We start from the raw sequence: 15,316 nt of genomic DNA, 5'->3' as shown, positions 1-15,316 counted from the left end.
TATTTGTAATATCTTTTTTGTTCAGACCAAGTTCAGGTTTGAATAATCTATTACAATTCTTAGAAAGGTTATTCAATGGTTTCTCGGGTTTTACTGAGAATCCAGAATAATTTGCAGACTGTAATTTATCTAATTGGGCATAATAATTGATTTGGTATTGGGAAAAATGGATGAAAAAAATATTCAAAATACCATAAAGACAACGCTTGCCAGTCGCCTGCTCCACATTTCAAATTATGTCTGCTGAACCTAAGTCAGGTGGCCAATTTATCTATTAAAAGGCATGATTGTTCCACTATATATCCATTAAAAAGTGCTGACAGATTGTAAGAGCGTTGTCCCGTCACTGAGTACCTCCTAGAAAGAGCTGAATGTGCAGCTTTTTTTTTTTTTGTCAGTACAGCCACAGCCTGATTTGTTTGTTTTGGCAGAACAGATCATATTTTAGGAAGTATCACTTTGTCATGCGGCGAATGTGCAGGTTTAGGGCATTAATGTACAGTTTGGCAAATGCTATACCTTTATTATCTTTTAGTATTCGAGGTGCGTTGCAAGGGGCAGAAACATTGCTTCCCTGCTTGAAAGACTGTCTGTGTGTTAGCTTTGAGTTGACAAAACAGTCTTTTTCTTCTGGGTAAACAGATGAATAGATGACTCATTATGCACTAACAGATTTTTGAAACTGGCAAATAATCAGCAAATATTGGTTCATGGCTATTATGTAACTAAAAAGTATAGTTCCTGTTATTGTAATAATCACTCTTTGAGACGTCAGGTATTGACAAGTGGTTTATTCAGCAGGAACGGTGAACAATCTGTCAGTATTTTCATATTTTGTACAGAAAGCAATTGAGCACCAGTAGCCCAATGAAAGCCTCACAATCAAAAGAATGCTTTAATGATCAATGCCTAGAATCCTCTAATATGTGTTCTTCCATACTGTTTCTGTCTCTGGATTTATGTTCTGATGACAACTATCAAACTCAAGCAAAATGCCGCAAATCTCCGCAGCAGTCTTAAATCCTACATTCAATTGAATGGAAACAGAACAACTTCAAAATAAGCACACTGTTTTTATCTTTAGTGCTGCCCATGATACACCAACAAACCTTAAATATTCAAAGTCTTTGGTATTGTGTGAGGACCTTTTGCTGGAGGTCTATTACATCAAACTTGTGCACATTATATAGACATTCTGGGTGGCTATTGCATATGATTCTACATTATTCTATTGTTTCTTAATTCAGATTGAGATTATATAAAACGCATACTGCCCAGTTCAAAATTACAAACACTTTAAAACCCAAATTTAGGTGGTCCAGAAATGGATAGTTACCTTTCTGAAATGTTATCCATCTGTATCATCTTGTTTATAGATGATTTATCTTCGAATGGTTAACGTCCTGCTAGTTAAAATATACCATTTCTTCATAACACTGATGGTGTAATTTACTTAATTTTGGTGCAATTTTCCTATTAAACCTTCCCAGATATATTGATTGATAAGTAAAAACATAGGCAAGTGAAAAGGAAAAACAATGGTCCTGAATAGTCGTACAGTGTTAGCCAAATTACACTGTTACTAACTGGTTGAATTGTACTGTAACTGTGTCTGTATTACACTGAAGACTGTTTTGCACCATTTCCTTGCCAGTTACAAATACACGAGTTGTAGAATCAGTGCCAGGATGTCTAAATGAATGTAGTGTGCATGAAAAGCTACTTTGTGATGGCCAAAATCTTGGTAATGTTGGACACTTGCAGTTCACAGTACTCTGTCAAGTTTTTTGGCATAGGGACGTTATTGTTTCAAAAATAATAATTTTAAAACCGTAGAGAAAACAAAAACATCAATTAACCATCTTGGGCCACATTTTTTTTCCTTTTTCCATGCATTCACAGCTCTCACAGAAAAACTTTTGCTCGCTTACACTGTAACCTTATTGAAATAGCTTAAAAATAAAAGAATATTATTACAATGGTGGCCACAAGGCTGTGCAAAAGGGAAGACTTCCAACATAGAGCTTCATGTTTTCAGCCAACCCCTGCAAGTAACAAACTACAAAATAGCACCATTATACAGTGGGTTGATCTTTTATATGGTTCCGCTATATGATGCCATCACATAAGATTATGGTTAGAGAATGCAAAGGTTAATATAGATTGAGTATAGATACAGAGTAAACAGTGTGGGTTGACGTGATCCACTGGGGTCAGAAAAGAAGAAATCACCATGCAGAGGGACTGTGAAAACGGCCTAAAGTGGGCTGTAGGGGGATAGTTCACCCAAAAACAGACATTCTGTCATTATTTATGCATCTTTTGTCATTTTTATTAACCTGTGCTCTGGTATTTTTCTTTTTCACAATGAGAATTGTTTCTAATATTTGCTGTACAATCATAGTTTATAGCGGCCACGTCTATAAAGGACAGTAAATGCAAATAAAACATAATTCCAAATGACTGGTGCTCTGCAATCCAGAAATTTAAATCATTATTCACTGACAAATGTCTCCTTTATATAAGCCCATTTACACTGCGGCGATAAAAATAAAATAAAAAGGTAATTGTGTGATAGTTTCAAATAGTCACATATGAGCCATAAGGCTGTATTATGCTAAATAAAGTCGCAACTGCCTTTTACCCAGCAGAAACGAGTATCAGAAATGGACTGAAAAAGTCGTAAGTAAACACATGAGGGGGTAAAGTAAAAATGAGTAAATGACACAATTTAAATTTTTGGGCGAAATATCCTTTTAATACAGCTAGTGAGTTGTAGTCATGTCACCAGTTTTTCGCTGTAAAGATGCAAACCTGCAACTTCCTATTTGATAAACAGTAGCTGCTAAACCAGATTATGTTCTTCTTAATGGTATATGTTACAATTGCTAGTAATTTTTTGCATCTGTTGTGGTTTCTGTTGTCATCCCTCTGTCTTTCCTGTGTCTGCTGATACACTGGTGTAAATGCATGCGGATAACTGTTCGAGTGAATGGCTTTCACCTCCCATTTATCTAAAGAGGGTAAACCATGCAGTTAAAATGATTAAAAAAAGAAGAAAAGATCCCTCACACACAATTAAAAAACACACACAAGGTGTTTTGCAGGATGTAGGTCGTGTTCCATCAATCCTAAATGTGTTCTCTAGAGTACCTCAGCACATCTGCATAAGGCTTTTGTATAATCCCCCTTGATCTGGTCTTGCACAATGATTCAAATACGAAAAGACTGATTTGTATTTTATACATCATCTCTCTGTGCAGCCGTAGTTTGGTTTTGCAAGGGTTCCAAACGGGTCTAGACAGCCTTTCTTGTCAACACGGTCCGTGATCTCACTCCTTTCTGTGCCCGCAAACATTAATATTTTGCCACTATAAAAAGCTTTCGCATCCATTAGGTGCAACCGTTCACACGAGGAGATAAACAGTTATCGTTTGACTTTTTTAGCAGCTAATTTAGTATTTTCCCCCAGTATGGAATGGTGCAGTGTATGGAAATCATCAGATTTTGTTTGTCATAACATGGGGCTTTAACAGTATCCAGTATCTTGTTGTTTTTTAAATTGTATTTTTAGTATTTTGTTGGGGGGTTTTTTTGTTATGTTTTTTTTTTTACAGTGGAGCACGTCCCTGGAAGACCACAGTCTTTCTTTCCTCTCGTTTTCCGCTGTCCAACAGTTTCACTTGTCTCTCTCAGCAATTCGCCCTACTGTCCTCTACATGCGATAGTTTCTGCCCCCTGTGTTTCCTCGGCTCGAGTTCTTCTGATGAACCTCCTGAAAATAAGAAAGAGAAAAGGCAGTAAGCTTCAGTTTAGATGATGAGAAGTAACGCAGAAAGCCGACCCAAGGAGAGCAGAACGGCTGCTGCTGCCCATAACAACACAGCTGTTTTGGTGAACGGAGTGTTATTTCATAATGCTGAGGAAATCTACTGTCAAAGCAACACATCAAAGGTTTCACCGCAGCAAGATTAATAAGTGTAATTCACGAGCTGGGAATGAAACCGCAAGCAAAGGCCGGTGTGAGGGGCCAGACTCTGAACTCAGCGTGCAGACATCTAAAGTGACCTTAGATTTGGCTTCGAGCGCATGACGTATGGGTGCAGAAATATGTCTGTGGAGAGCACATGCAGGTCTACCACAAAAACCACTTAGGCTGTTCACTTGCTAATGGTTTTCTTTTTCGAGAGAGGATGACTGAGAGCACTTAAAAGGATGGCCCACATTTGGGCAGCGGAGGTGAGGGAAGAGCTGCTTTTTCCTTACGTATGTATCGCAGCACAATGTACCAGCATTATTTGCTGAGCTCTGAGATGAGGTAAACGGACAGCTCACCCAAAAATGACAATTCTGTCATCTTTTACTCGTATGTTTCAAGCCCATATGACGTTCTCTCTTGAGTGGAACACAAAAGGAGAAATTTTGAAGAATGTGCCAGTCAGTTTTTATCAGACTGGAGCTTTCAAGCTTCAAAAAGGATTGTGAAAATATCTTAAAAGTGGTCCATATAACTTGTGTGCTATATTCCAACTCTGTGTGTTATAAACAGAACAAAATGTAAGCCATTATTCGCTGATTTTTCCCATTAATGAGCTGTTACCCATTCCAACTGGATCACTGGATGAGTCAATGAGTTAAACTTGAGAACTGGATCAGTCTGTTTTGTGAATGAATCATTCTGGTATTGTGAATTGTATCAATGGATTTAATTGAAGATATGACTCAAAAGAATGTTTTGTTTGGACATCCATATTAAGAGTTAGGATGGATAAATAATGGCTTAAATTTAGTTCTGTTTTTCACACAAAGCTTTAGAAGCCCTTTAACACAGAGTATGAGTTGTGGAAACCACTTTTATGGTACGTTTGTGGTCCTTTTTGTCCTTTTGGAGCTCAAAAATTTACCAGAAAGTCAGTCATACAGGTTTTAAATTACATAATGATGAGTAAATGACTGAATTTTTATGTTGGTGAACTATTCCTTTAATACAAGTTCCATGTCAGAAAATGCACTAATCTTGAATGCTATTATATAAGCATTCAAGCATCATCGTGTTAATTATGATTTATTTTCAGACTGAGGGAAGTCTTACCTTACAGGAAGAGTGGCTATGTCCAGATATAGGTTTCTGCATGAGATAAAGTTCATATGACATTTTGTCAACCAAATTAGTCAGCTGATACTGCAATCACCATTATGTATTCATAAACTATTATCATCTCAAGGCTTCACATAAATGTACAATTGTGTCAAACATTTGACCCTTCGCTAAGCCCTGCCTTAAAATGGTACTGACCAATGATACTTTAGCATCTGTCCACCATCTATTTTTGCCTTTTCTTTAACGCAAGTTGGAAGAAATCCTGGGCGTTTTGAAAGTTTTAAGCAGAATTTTAATCAAAAATATGGTAAAAGTTGTTGCTGGGGCACTTACAATATTGACACAAGAAGCATAGAAAGAATATATGGAGTGAGGGCGGAGCTTAGCGAAGGGTTATTTCTGACATCATCAGCATGGCTGCACACCTTTGCTGTCCTGAGACTGTCTGTGTGCCGTTGCGCTCGTAGGGATCGTGGAGTTTTGCCGGGCTTTACGGGTGCACAGTACATCTCCAGGCGCCTCAGCTCACAACTCTGAAAGCAGCATTCATCCACGATGCCGCGATTGTGCGACCGTCTCGAACTAGGCCCATATCCTGTCGGTTTGCCTGTTGGATGCATAGAAATAACATTCATAAATAACCTTTTGGAGGGCAAGATACGCATATGAAAAGCGAAAGTGCTCCTAAATCTCTGCTGTGGGGGAAGGCCAGCACTTAATAGCATGCTCAAATTTTGTCCGTAGGTACGTTAAATAAAGCCTGTCATCACATTGAGCTCAAGCCCTTTATGCATTTTATTCTTGGCATGGCACCAGCTCATGAAGAACAATTACAGCTTGCAAGGTCATGCTCTGAAACGCTAAATCTCTAAAACTTTTGGTAGTAACCTGTGGCTAAAAGCCCAGTCATGAGCGCTATAATAGCTTAGCGTTGCAGCCAGACCGTATCTGTGATTCTTCAGATATATGGGCGCATTAATGACATGAATTTCTTCAGCGTGAAATTTACAGGGTATTGCTTTGCACAGAACGGACCCTTCTTGGCAAGCCCCCCAGTTAAATGGAGGTCACACTGACCGAAATGTTGAGAATATCACGTTTTGCAGTTTCAAACCTGATATCTTTAAACTTGACTGCTGGTTTGGGAGGCACAATCCGGACCTTGTCAGGGTCAAATTAACCTATGGAGAAAAACCATCTGCTCTGTTGAGAAGAATGATGTTCCTAGAAGACCAGGATGAACCGTGAACTTTTCCCAGAGTGCTTGTTAATGCCGCTGCTAAACTAGGTGATAATTACCCATGTGAAAGAACATGAAACTGCCTCATGTGTATATATTTTGTGTGCTGTCAATGAGGTCAATGCACTATTATGTCCTAGACATAATGTTTAACGATGAGGTTGGGCTACTTAAACATGTAGAATTCAGGATTTGGGCTGTCTGATCCCAAACGGATTTATGTTGAAGGTAGCACTTAGACACCTGACTAAGTTAATGTTTCTTTCTCCATGTCGCCAATCTCCCGGTGGCCTTAAAAAAATATCCCACTCTCCATTTACAAGTCGCCACTCACCTAGAGCAATATAGCTCCAATAGGCTTTTCCCTGTTACCAAATGAAATAATAATAATAATTTAATATGGCATTTACAAGGAGGAAATGCCTTTCCCTTTCAGAGTTAATAGCTCTTGGCTCGCAGGGCTGCCAGTGCTGACAAAATGCATTAACTTCTGCCTTGCACTTGCTGCACTCTGACAGCGTTGTTTTGGAAAGAGAGGTGCTCTAATTCTGACAAACATGCACCCCTGCAGACTGCATGGCTCTTGGGTGCCGAACACTTCTGGGAGATTAGGGGGCGCTGATATCTTTCAATAATGTTGAGTCGTTTTGAGAGTTTTAAGTAGGACACTGTAACGGTAGAATTGTGTTGACACTCATTTTGGACACTTTTGATGGCCTTCAAGTTGCCTCATTGAAACAGTGTCCTTATATGCTCAAAGATTTAGTTCATTTAGAGTTTTGAGGCTTTTATTTCATGTTTAAAGCCATCTATAGTAAATGCTAAAAATAACTAAAAATATCAAATGTTCCTCTCTGAATCAGGGGTCTATTTGTATTTGCCATATAAACGCAGTTGAAGTGACACAAAAAAACAAGAATTATCTTGCAGTAAAGTCAGGTTGTTACAAGCCGGTCAGATTGTTTTCTGGATGATTTTCTAATCCGTTTCTACAAAAAAAAATACCCTTCCAAAATTAACATCTGCTGTTTTTGTCAAAATAGCTCTTATGACCTTCATGAAATCCACTGAGTGGTGGCCCAAGAGGTGCAATATACAACAAAAGCACATCTTATAATGCAGTATAATCGGTTTAAATGGCTTTTCAGAGATTTGAAGTGCTGAATTTTAAGAGGTCAAAGTAATCCTAAAATAAGTTATTATTGTTAGATCATCTATGAACCAACACTGTTCTGCAGGCCTGTTTTCATGTTTTGTTCTTTTTATCAGTAAAACAAGCAGATTAGTAACAGACTTTTGTGTTTTTCATTATCCATATAAATTGTCCACAGATTAGGTCATGCATTTATTGAAGACTGTTGCATTGTGGGATAGATTATCTATCAGCTCAGCTGACAGTCTTCCATCCCCTCCCCCAGAAAAATCATCAACCCATTCACAACATTGTGAGAGAGCTGTGAAACCTGAGCAAAGCACATATCTCCATCACAGTGATAGACACCTTGCTTCCAACTAAACATCGTCATGCATCAGAACATGTACATTCCAATGAACACCGCTGGAAAGAAGCAGAGTTTTATAGCCATGCTCAGATTATTAAAGAACAGGGAGTTCTTGGAGCTGCTGCCATGATATGCTGCCTGCATAGTGTCAGGAAGTTTACTGTTCACTGGAGACTATGAAAGCTGCGATAGTCCTGGAAACTACCTCTTTATCAATGGTACCACAAAGAGTTTATAGTAAGATTAAGTTTCCTTCCAATATTTTTTTTTTGTCTCCTGGCTCTTTTTGCCACTGTATACAATGCAAAGAGATGTTGCTCTTGCGGACATTAACGATTGAATAGGAACTGTTTGTGGTGTTTAAAGGTTGTCAGCAGCCAAGTAATGGTTTGCTGTTTGTCAGAATGTTTTGAAATGTTTTAACCAAGGTGTTTTGCTGTTATACATTAATAGAAATTAATTTAATTAATTAATTAATTAATTGTTACAAATAGATAGATAGATAGATAGATTTTTAAAATGCTTTTATATTATCTATTTAAAATTATCTATATATCTAGAGTTATTTATATAAATAGATATAGATTTAACTTTTATATATATTTATTGTATCTACTTAAAAGTTTTACATAGGTTATGATTTATAAATTGAACGTTCAATTAAAGGGGTCATGAACTGAGAAGCCAAAATTCCCTTGATCTTTTGACATATACGAGGTCACTGTACTATAAAAACATCCTGTAAGTTTCAGAACTCAAAACTTTCTTGTTAGTCTAAAAACAGCTTATATTGAAGCCAAAAACTGCAGCTTTTGGAGTGTTGTAATAGTGTGGATAAGCGCCGCCTCCACAGAAGAAGATCAATGCCTGCTTCTACATCGCTGCCTGTTTAGCCCCACCCACCGACACCCAAACATGTAGTGTTTACGAGAGAGGTGAATGCACAGGTCTACCCAGAAACCAAATGATAAAGATGGCTCTGAAGACAACAAGACGCTGTGCAGTGCCAAGTTGTGGAAAAACAGTGTTTGCGTTGCCATCCTTCTGATCCTAACGTTAGGAAAGTGTGGATGAACTTTATTTTTAATGACGTTCCAGACCGCATCAGTAAGCACTCAGTCCTTTTTTCACTTCTTTTTACCGCAGATTCATTTACAAACAAGACACAATTCGCCATGGGAATTTCAGAAAGAGTGAAACTGAAAGACGATGCTGTGCCGACTATATTGGATCCGACAGTAACGTCGCAACACAAGTGTGAGTAACTTTTTTTATTATGGTCAAACATAAACAACTCTATCCAATCATAGCAGTGGGCGTTTACTTCCGAGTCTACAATTTGCCACGCCTATTCAGACAGAGCATTCTGATGAGGGGGGTTAAAAACAGGACAGAAAAAAAAATAGACTATTACTTCTAATTTATGTTTTTTGAGGTAGAAATCTTGATAACATTATAAGTGGACCTCAGAGAACAGTACAAAATAAAAACTGAGGCAGTTCATGACCCCTTTAAAAATAATAGCAATTTTTCTACAAAGGTCATGTGAGGTTCAAGCAACAGGAGGGTGGGAATATGATGACAGAAGTTTCCTTTTAGTACAAATGATCTACAGGTAAAACTCAATTGAATTGACCAAATAAAGACATGTGAATGGGAAAAGATAGTTGATTTTTGCACTTGGCTCAAAAATCCAAATAGGCACGTGTCTTGGTTCATGCTTGGGTTTAGTGAGAAGTCTTTTTGTCTGCGTGTCTTGTAATTCAAACACAGACAATGCTTATATATTAGGCCTTGTGGTTAAAAAAACACCTTCTTCTCACTAGAAAAGTGTTGAACCCAGAATACCCAGTGCCCTCTGCAACGTGTTTGTGTCCAGTAGAACAACGAGACGGGAGGGGGCAGGGGGCATCCTGATCATCCTGTAATCCCCCATAATCCGGTGCTGCTCTAGGACAAGAGCCAAGCCTGACTGTGTGCTGTTGATGCGTTCTTCTCTCCAGCTGCTTCAAACATAATGAAACCAGACAAACGGAATTGAAAAGTGGTCCTATCAGTGATGTTTGTGACAGAACTTCCATTCTGTTTTGCGGTCTTTGCTACTGAGAGGAGATGACCTGCAATCCTTTCATCACCGATTGATTAATAATACTACTTAGTAATGTTGGAAGTATATATTTGCATGTTGACGGCATATGAACACCATGATAGAGTTGTGATTGGCCAGACTTTCTAAGTTGAGCTGGACAAAAAATTATTTGGTACTGATCATACATGTCGTAATTATAAATGCTGGTGGTACAATTTACTTTACAGACATGTTGTGTTCTGTTGATGAAGAATAGCAATAAAGCTGGCCAGAAATGCTATTTATTCAGCTGCTTTATTAGGCCACAAGCTTGTGCATCCAAACTATATTTCCTATAATTCTCCATGGCAGCACAAGAGTGATAAAATACATAGCTAAAAGCAACAATTGCATACCTAATGTGCATTATTTGCTCTTTATTTACTATTTGTCTTGCATTTGCACTAAAAAGCTTCCTGTTTTGTCAGGAAGTGAAAAAGATATATGAAATAGTCCATAAAGTGCATTTTATTCTGACCAAAATCACTTGAAAGCAAAGCATATCCAGACATGACTCGAATGCAACATAATTCCTTTCAGGATTCACATAATTCTGAATGAGGCTGCAGTTCACCTGTCATCCTGAAGTGCCAGATCATTAGAGGTCCTTCCAAATGTGTGAGAGGAGACTTGCACCCACCTCTGGACAAATTGTGATTTTACAGCGCATACTGAGCCAAAACTTTCCGCATTCCCAGTATGTTTGTGTCTGGGGAATGGGAATGCATCACGAGGTGCACGTTCAGCCTGTTGGCAGAGGTGCTTTACTGGAAAAGACTACACAACCATGGAGGGAAAGGGCAGCTTTGTGTCAACACAAACACTCCTGGCCACGAGGTGTTCTTTGTAAACAAAAAAAAACAAAAAACGAATGATGTGCTCTAGATCTGCATCAATCGTTTCGGCGCCCCTTTCCTTTCCAATAACCCAAGACAATGTGGGATAAGGCTGACACTGAGGCATTTCAAAGACAACCGAGGATTTCTAGGTCAGGCTAACAATTGGAAAAGAAAATGAATGCACTGTCAGTTTCTTCTTCTTCTGTTGTCCTCTTCACTGTCTTCAAAAAGCCACATTTTGTTTCAATAAAAAATTTCCACCGGGTAGTATTTTCCGAGTCGTAGGCCATTCTATCAAGATAATGAAATCTGAAGTTTTGAAATGTGAGTGGAGTTCCACTGGCAGTAAGGGCACTGGCGAGATGGGCTGCATTGCAGCTGTCACTGAACACAATGCTAATTGTCACATATATGAATCCGGTTTATTTATTATTGGATTCATGTGTTTGAGGACAGTCCATCAAAGTTGTTTTCTTTATAGAAGTGACAATAATTCTTTGGAGTTAAACAAAACAAACAAACAAAACAAAACAAAACCGGTTTAGAAAAAACAAAAACGGTTTAGAACAACAGAAAAAAACAACAACAAAAACACAGGCTTTTGTACAACAAAACAAACAAAAACAATAAAAACAGTTTTTTTTGTAAAGCAAAACAAACAAAAACAACAAAAACACAGGTTTAGAATAACAACAACAAAATAATATTAATAATGATATACAGTATAATAAGAGTTAAAAAAGATGGGGTTGTTGGGGTTCATACTGTAAGAAATTATTTTAGGTTTTATTCTACATACTAGATCAAAGTCAAATGATCTGTATAAAATCATCTATTTGCTCTTCACTGAATCTGTCATGCTGATGCAATAATTTCAAGGAAAGTTCAGATTAGCATAAACGTATTTATTTTGGGCTCTGAACTGACAAAACAAACACATGGCCATTGACAGCCATGAGCGATCCAGCCAGCTCCTTTGTGACCACTAAAAGCTCAAATGTTGTTGACTGGAAACTTAAAATGTCAACTCTAACTTGAAGTTCAATCTCGCTTCGCTTTAAAGTAAGTGAATAAAATGTGTCTCCACAGAATCAGTGGGTTCTGTCCACTTGTCAAAATAATCACTTCATACGTCATCATCAGTGGCCCGAGACTCTCATGCTTCCTTGAGCCATTTGCACGTCGTAAATATTTCATCGGGTAATTCAAACAGATAACAATATATGTGCAAAGGTTTAAAACATCATAGCTGCACATGGTGATGTAACTAGTCTCATTTGGTACACTGAAATAAAAATGTCATAGACAGGACAATTGATTTTTCAGGAAATTACGAATAGTCTAAGATTAGAAACTTTTTGATCTAGTTACTTCTTAGTAGACATTGCAAAATAGTTATGCAGTTTGAGTTTTCAAACTACCTGGCCTTAAAGGTACAGTTCACTTAAAAACCTCACCCATGTTGTTTGGAATTCATATGCTATTCTGCATTTTGCAGTTAAAATGTGGCTGAAGTAATGTCAGTGGTAGAACCATTCAGCATGAAACTTTTTAAATGTACAAATCTTTATTTGAGATGAGCAGTTTGCACATTCTGCTAAATATTTTCCTTTGTGTGAGATGGAAAAAAGTGACCTGAGGGTCATTAAATAATGACAGAATTTTCATTTTTGGGTGAAAGGTCACTTTAATCCAATGTTTCATGAATTGATTGATTGATTGATTTATTGATTTATTGATTTATTGATTTATTGATTGATTGATTTCACCTTAAATATGAAAAAGGTCATTAAAAACGATTTATATTATTATTTTATTAGTACGCAAATAGATCACCCTGTCAGACAAATTGACAAATAAACATTACAGAATAAATTTCAATTAACTGCATGCTTAAGATAGGAAAAGCAAGTCCACAAAGTGTATGAACAAAGTGTAAAAAGCAAGTCCCATCAAGGTCTAGAACTCCTGAATCTCTCCTACTGCTGATTGGGACAACCCAAGACTCAGCAGTTCTCATGACTTGTGGAAAAAGAGAGATTTAAGTCTAGGATTCAAAATGGTTTTCTTTGGGTAGTCCCCCATATTCAGTTGGATGTGCACTACATTTATTTGCCCTGCCTACTCGTGTCTGCCAAATTCCAGCAACCTCATTCTGGGAGCAAAGCAGCTGGCTGATCGTCTTTAAATGTAATACACGAGCATCAGTCACAGCATTTTTTTTCAGCTGCCTCTTCGGCATTGCAAGTGCTCACCTTACAATAATCTAAAGTGAAGTGGAATTCACAACCTATTTCACTTCCATAATGACATATTTTCAGGCATTTTTTTTGGCCTTTGAAAAGTGATTGGATCATGAAAAGTGGGTACCAGAATGGACCCCTGTGGTTTAACGGACGGTTTGAAAAGTGAGGGATTTGTGAATAAGTAAAGTCATTTTCGAAGCAAATTCATATATACAGTGTTTTGATAAAAGCATTTAAACATTTATATTTGGAATAACATGCACTGATGAATCATGCATAATATGTCTAAAAACATGCATTGACAAGTAGTGTTTGGCATCAGTAGATTACTTAGATTGTAAACTTTCTATCCAGTATAACTGAGACAAATACAGCAAAAGCAGAACGGAGGGAAAATTTAGGAAAATTGGACAGCAAGACATGAAAACTGATGCTTTTCTTATTTATGAGTGGCGCATAAGTACATGGGGAAAGAGAGGAAGAGAGAAAGAGAGAGGAAGAGAAAAAGCAGCAGTTGATGAATAATAAAATGTGCACTTACTGAAATAAAAGCCCCTGTCTCCACACACAAACTGCAGCGTGTCTACAAGCTCCGCCCCGCACAGCGTCTCCGGCCCCGCCTCCAGTGTCGCGGGAGTCAACGCGAGGACGCACAGCACCAGTGAGAGGGTGTGGGTGCACGAGAGACAGCGCATGGTACACTGCATCCCAGAGAGAGGGAAACCAGAAATACATTACATCTATGCACTGAAACATACCTAAGGATAATGTGCATCTTTATTTAATTATTGATTGATTTCTTACTTGTATTATTCCTTCTTTCCTTGTGTTTTCCTATCTATCTAGCTATCTATCTATCTATCTATCTGTCTGTCTGTCTGTCTGCACAGATGCTACTTATCATTCATGTTTCTAACATCTTTTGAATATCAAACAGCCTGCAGATGTTTGACAGGTGCCTGGATATTGAGGATACTTCTAAAAGCATCTTCTACACGTTGCACATAAGAAGAGTGACAACAAAACGATAAAATGCTAACAAAAGTTGAACTGTTCAATGCACCTGTCTTTTGCGCGCGTACATTTACCTGAACATTTACTCCCATTCAGATGTATAACTCCGTTTCTGTGGTGGCTTTACAAGTCAAGTGTCCTACCTCTCTCCGCACGCAATCTCGCTACACCAGAGCGCGTTATTTCGAGGCACTTCTCCACAAATTCGCGCGGAAATGTCTCCAGCGCGCGCTTTGAAGCGCCTAGTACTCCCCCGTGCCAATAGGATACTGCTGCTTGAACCCAGTGTCCGGTAAAAGAAGAGCGCTTTTGTAAACCATGCATTTTTTGGGTTGCTTGGATAAAACATTGTGGTTCACCTACAGATACGTGAGGTGGAACTGGAAAGCTGCAAAGCCGCCAAACCCGAAGAGGAAGCACTTTACATAATAAAGAGAATATAATGCGCAACCACACAAGTATGCTGCAAAACCTTCTGCCCGAGCCCTTATTCGTGTCGACTCAGCAATATTTACTTTTAAGGGTCGTGATGTACAAGTTGGTGACTTGTGCACTGCGCAAATGAACTCCCTGGTGCATCATGTTATGACTCACCATGCACATCATGCAATCTGTCGTAAGTTTGAAAAGTTTGCCATATTACAGCTGTCAGATCTTTAATGTGAAATACTTTTGCATGCACAGTCTAATGTCATGCAAATTGCGCAAAGATGCAGATTGATCATTAATTAAAATGATTTTACAGTTGAGTGCAAATTGTCTTTAAAATATCATTCAGTCCCTATATGATCTATGTTATAGTCTATTGCTTCAGTCAGAAATCAATAATGGTTAGTCCAAGGTGCCTATTTGCTTTGAAAGGAAATAGGTTAAGTTACCTTAAAGACATCACACCAATGCCCCTGGAAGAAATGACCGCTAGACATCCCCTTGGGTCTCCAGCAAAAGCCCAGCAAAAATGAACTTGTTTGAAGTCATTAAAAAGCGAGAAAGAGGATGAGATGCGGGCAATGTCACATCTCAATATTCCGACTTTGTTCCATTGCGCAGGCTCGTTGCGGAGAAGTGAGATTTAGCGAACAGGAGACGGATTTGAAGAGAAAATCCCTCACATTTATCTGCATTACAGAGACATTTTCAACAGGAAACAGCTGTGGCAGCATTTGCCTTCTCCTCTTGCTAAGTTACTCATTAAGGATTTTGGGCACCCTGTCAAATAACGTCATCTGCTTCTTAGAATAGGCTC

General features: G+C 38.2%; 1 protein-coding gene across 2 annotated transcripts; it reads right to left on the bottom strand.

The window, feature by feature from the left end:
• Window positions 1-3,589: 3,589 nt before the first annotated feature.
• On the bottom strand, window positions 3,590-15,212 carry LOC107725558 (insulin-like growth factor I, adult form). 2 transcript variants are annotated; one of them, XM_016534841.1, is made up of 5 exons: window positions 14,949-15,212; window positions 13,598-13,757; window positions 5,527-5,708; window positions 5,093-5,128; window positions 3,590-3,775 (listed from the first exon to the last, which is right to left on the bottom strand). In XM_016534841.1, the coding sequence occupies exons 1-5, from the start codon at window positions 14,994-14,996 to the stop codon at window positions 3,716-3,718; spliced, it is 486 nt and encodes a 161-aa protein (XP_016390327.1). In that variant the 5' UTR covers window positions 14,997-15,212; the 3' UTR covers window positions 3,590-3,715. The 2 variants fall into 2 exon arrangements, with proteins under 2 accessions (XP_016390327.1, XP_016390328.1); XM_016534842.1 differs by lacking the exon at window positions 5,093-5,128.
• Window positions 15,213-15,316: the final 104 nt, after the last annotated feature.

Source organism: Sinocyclocheilus rhinocerous, unplaced genomic scaffold (assembly GCF_001515625.1).
Source record: "Sinocyclocheilus rhinocerous isolate Xijiao unplaced genomic scaffold, SAMN03320098_v1.1 scaffold153, whole genome shotgun sequence".
NCBI classification, from domain to species: Eukaryota; Metazoa; Chordata; class Actinopteri; order Cypriniformes; family Cyprinidae; genus Sinocyclocheilus; species Sinocyclocheilus rhinocerous.
Note: the sequence above shows the minus strand (reverse complement) of the source record. Positions and strands in the feature narration are given on the sequence as shown.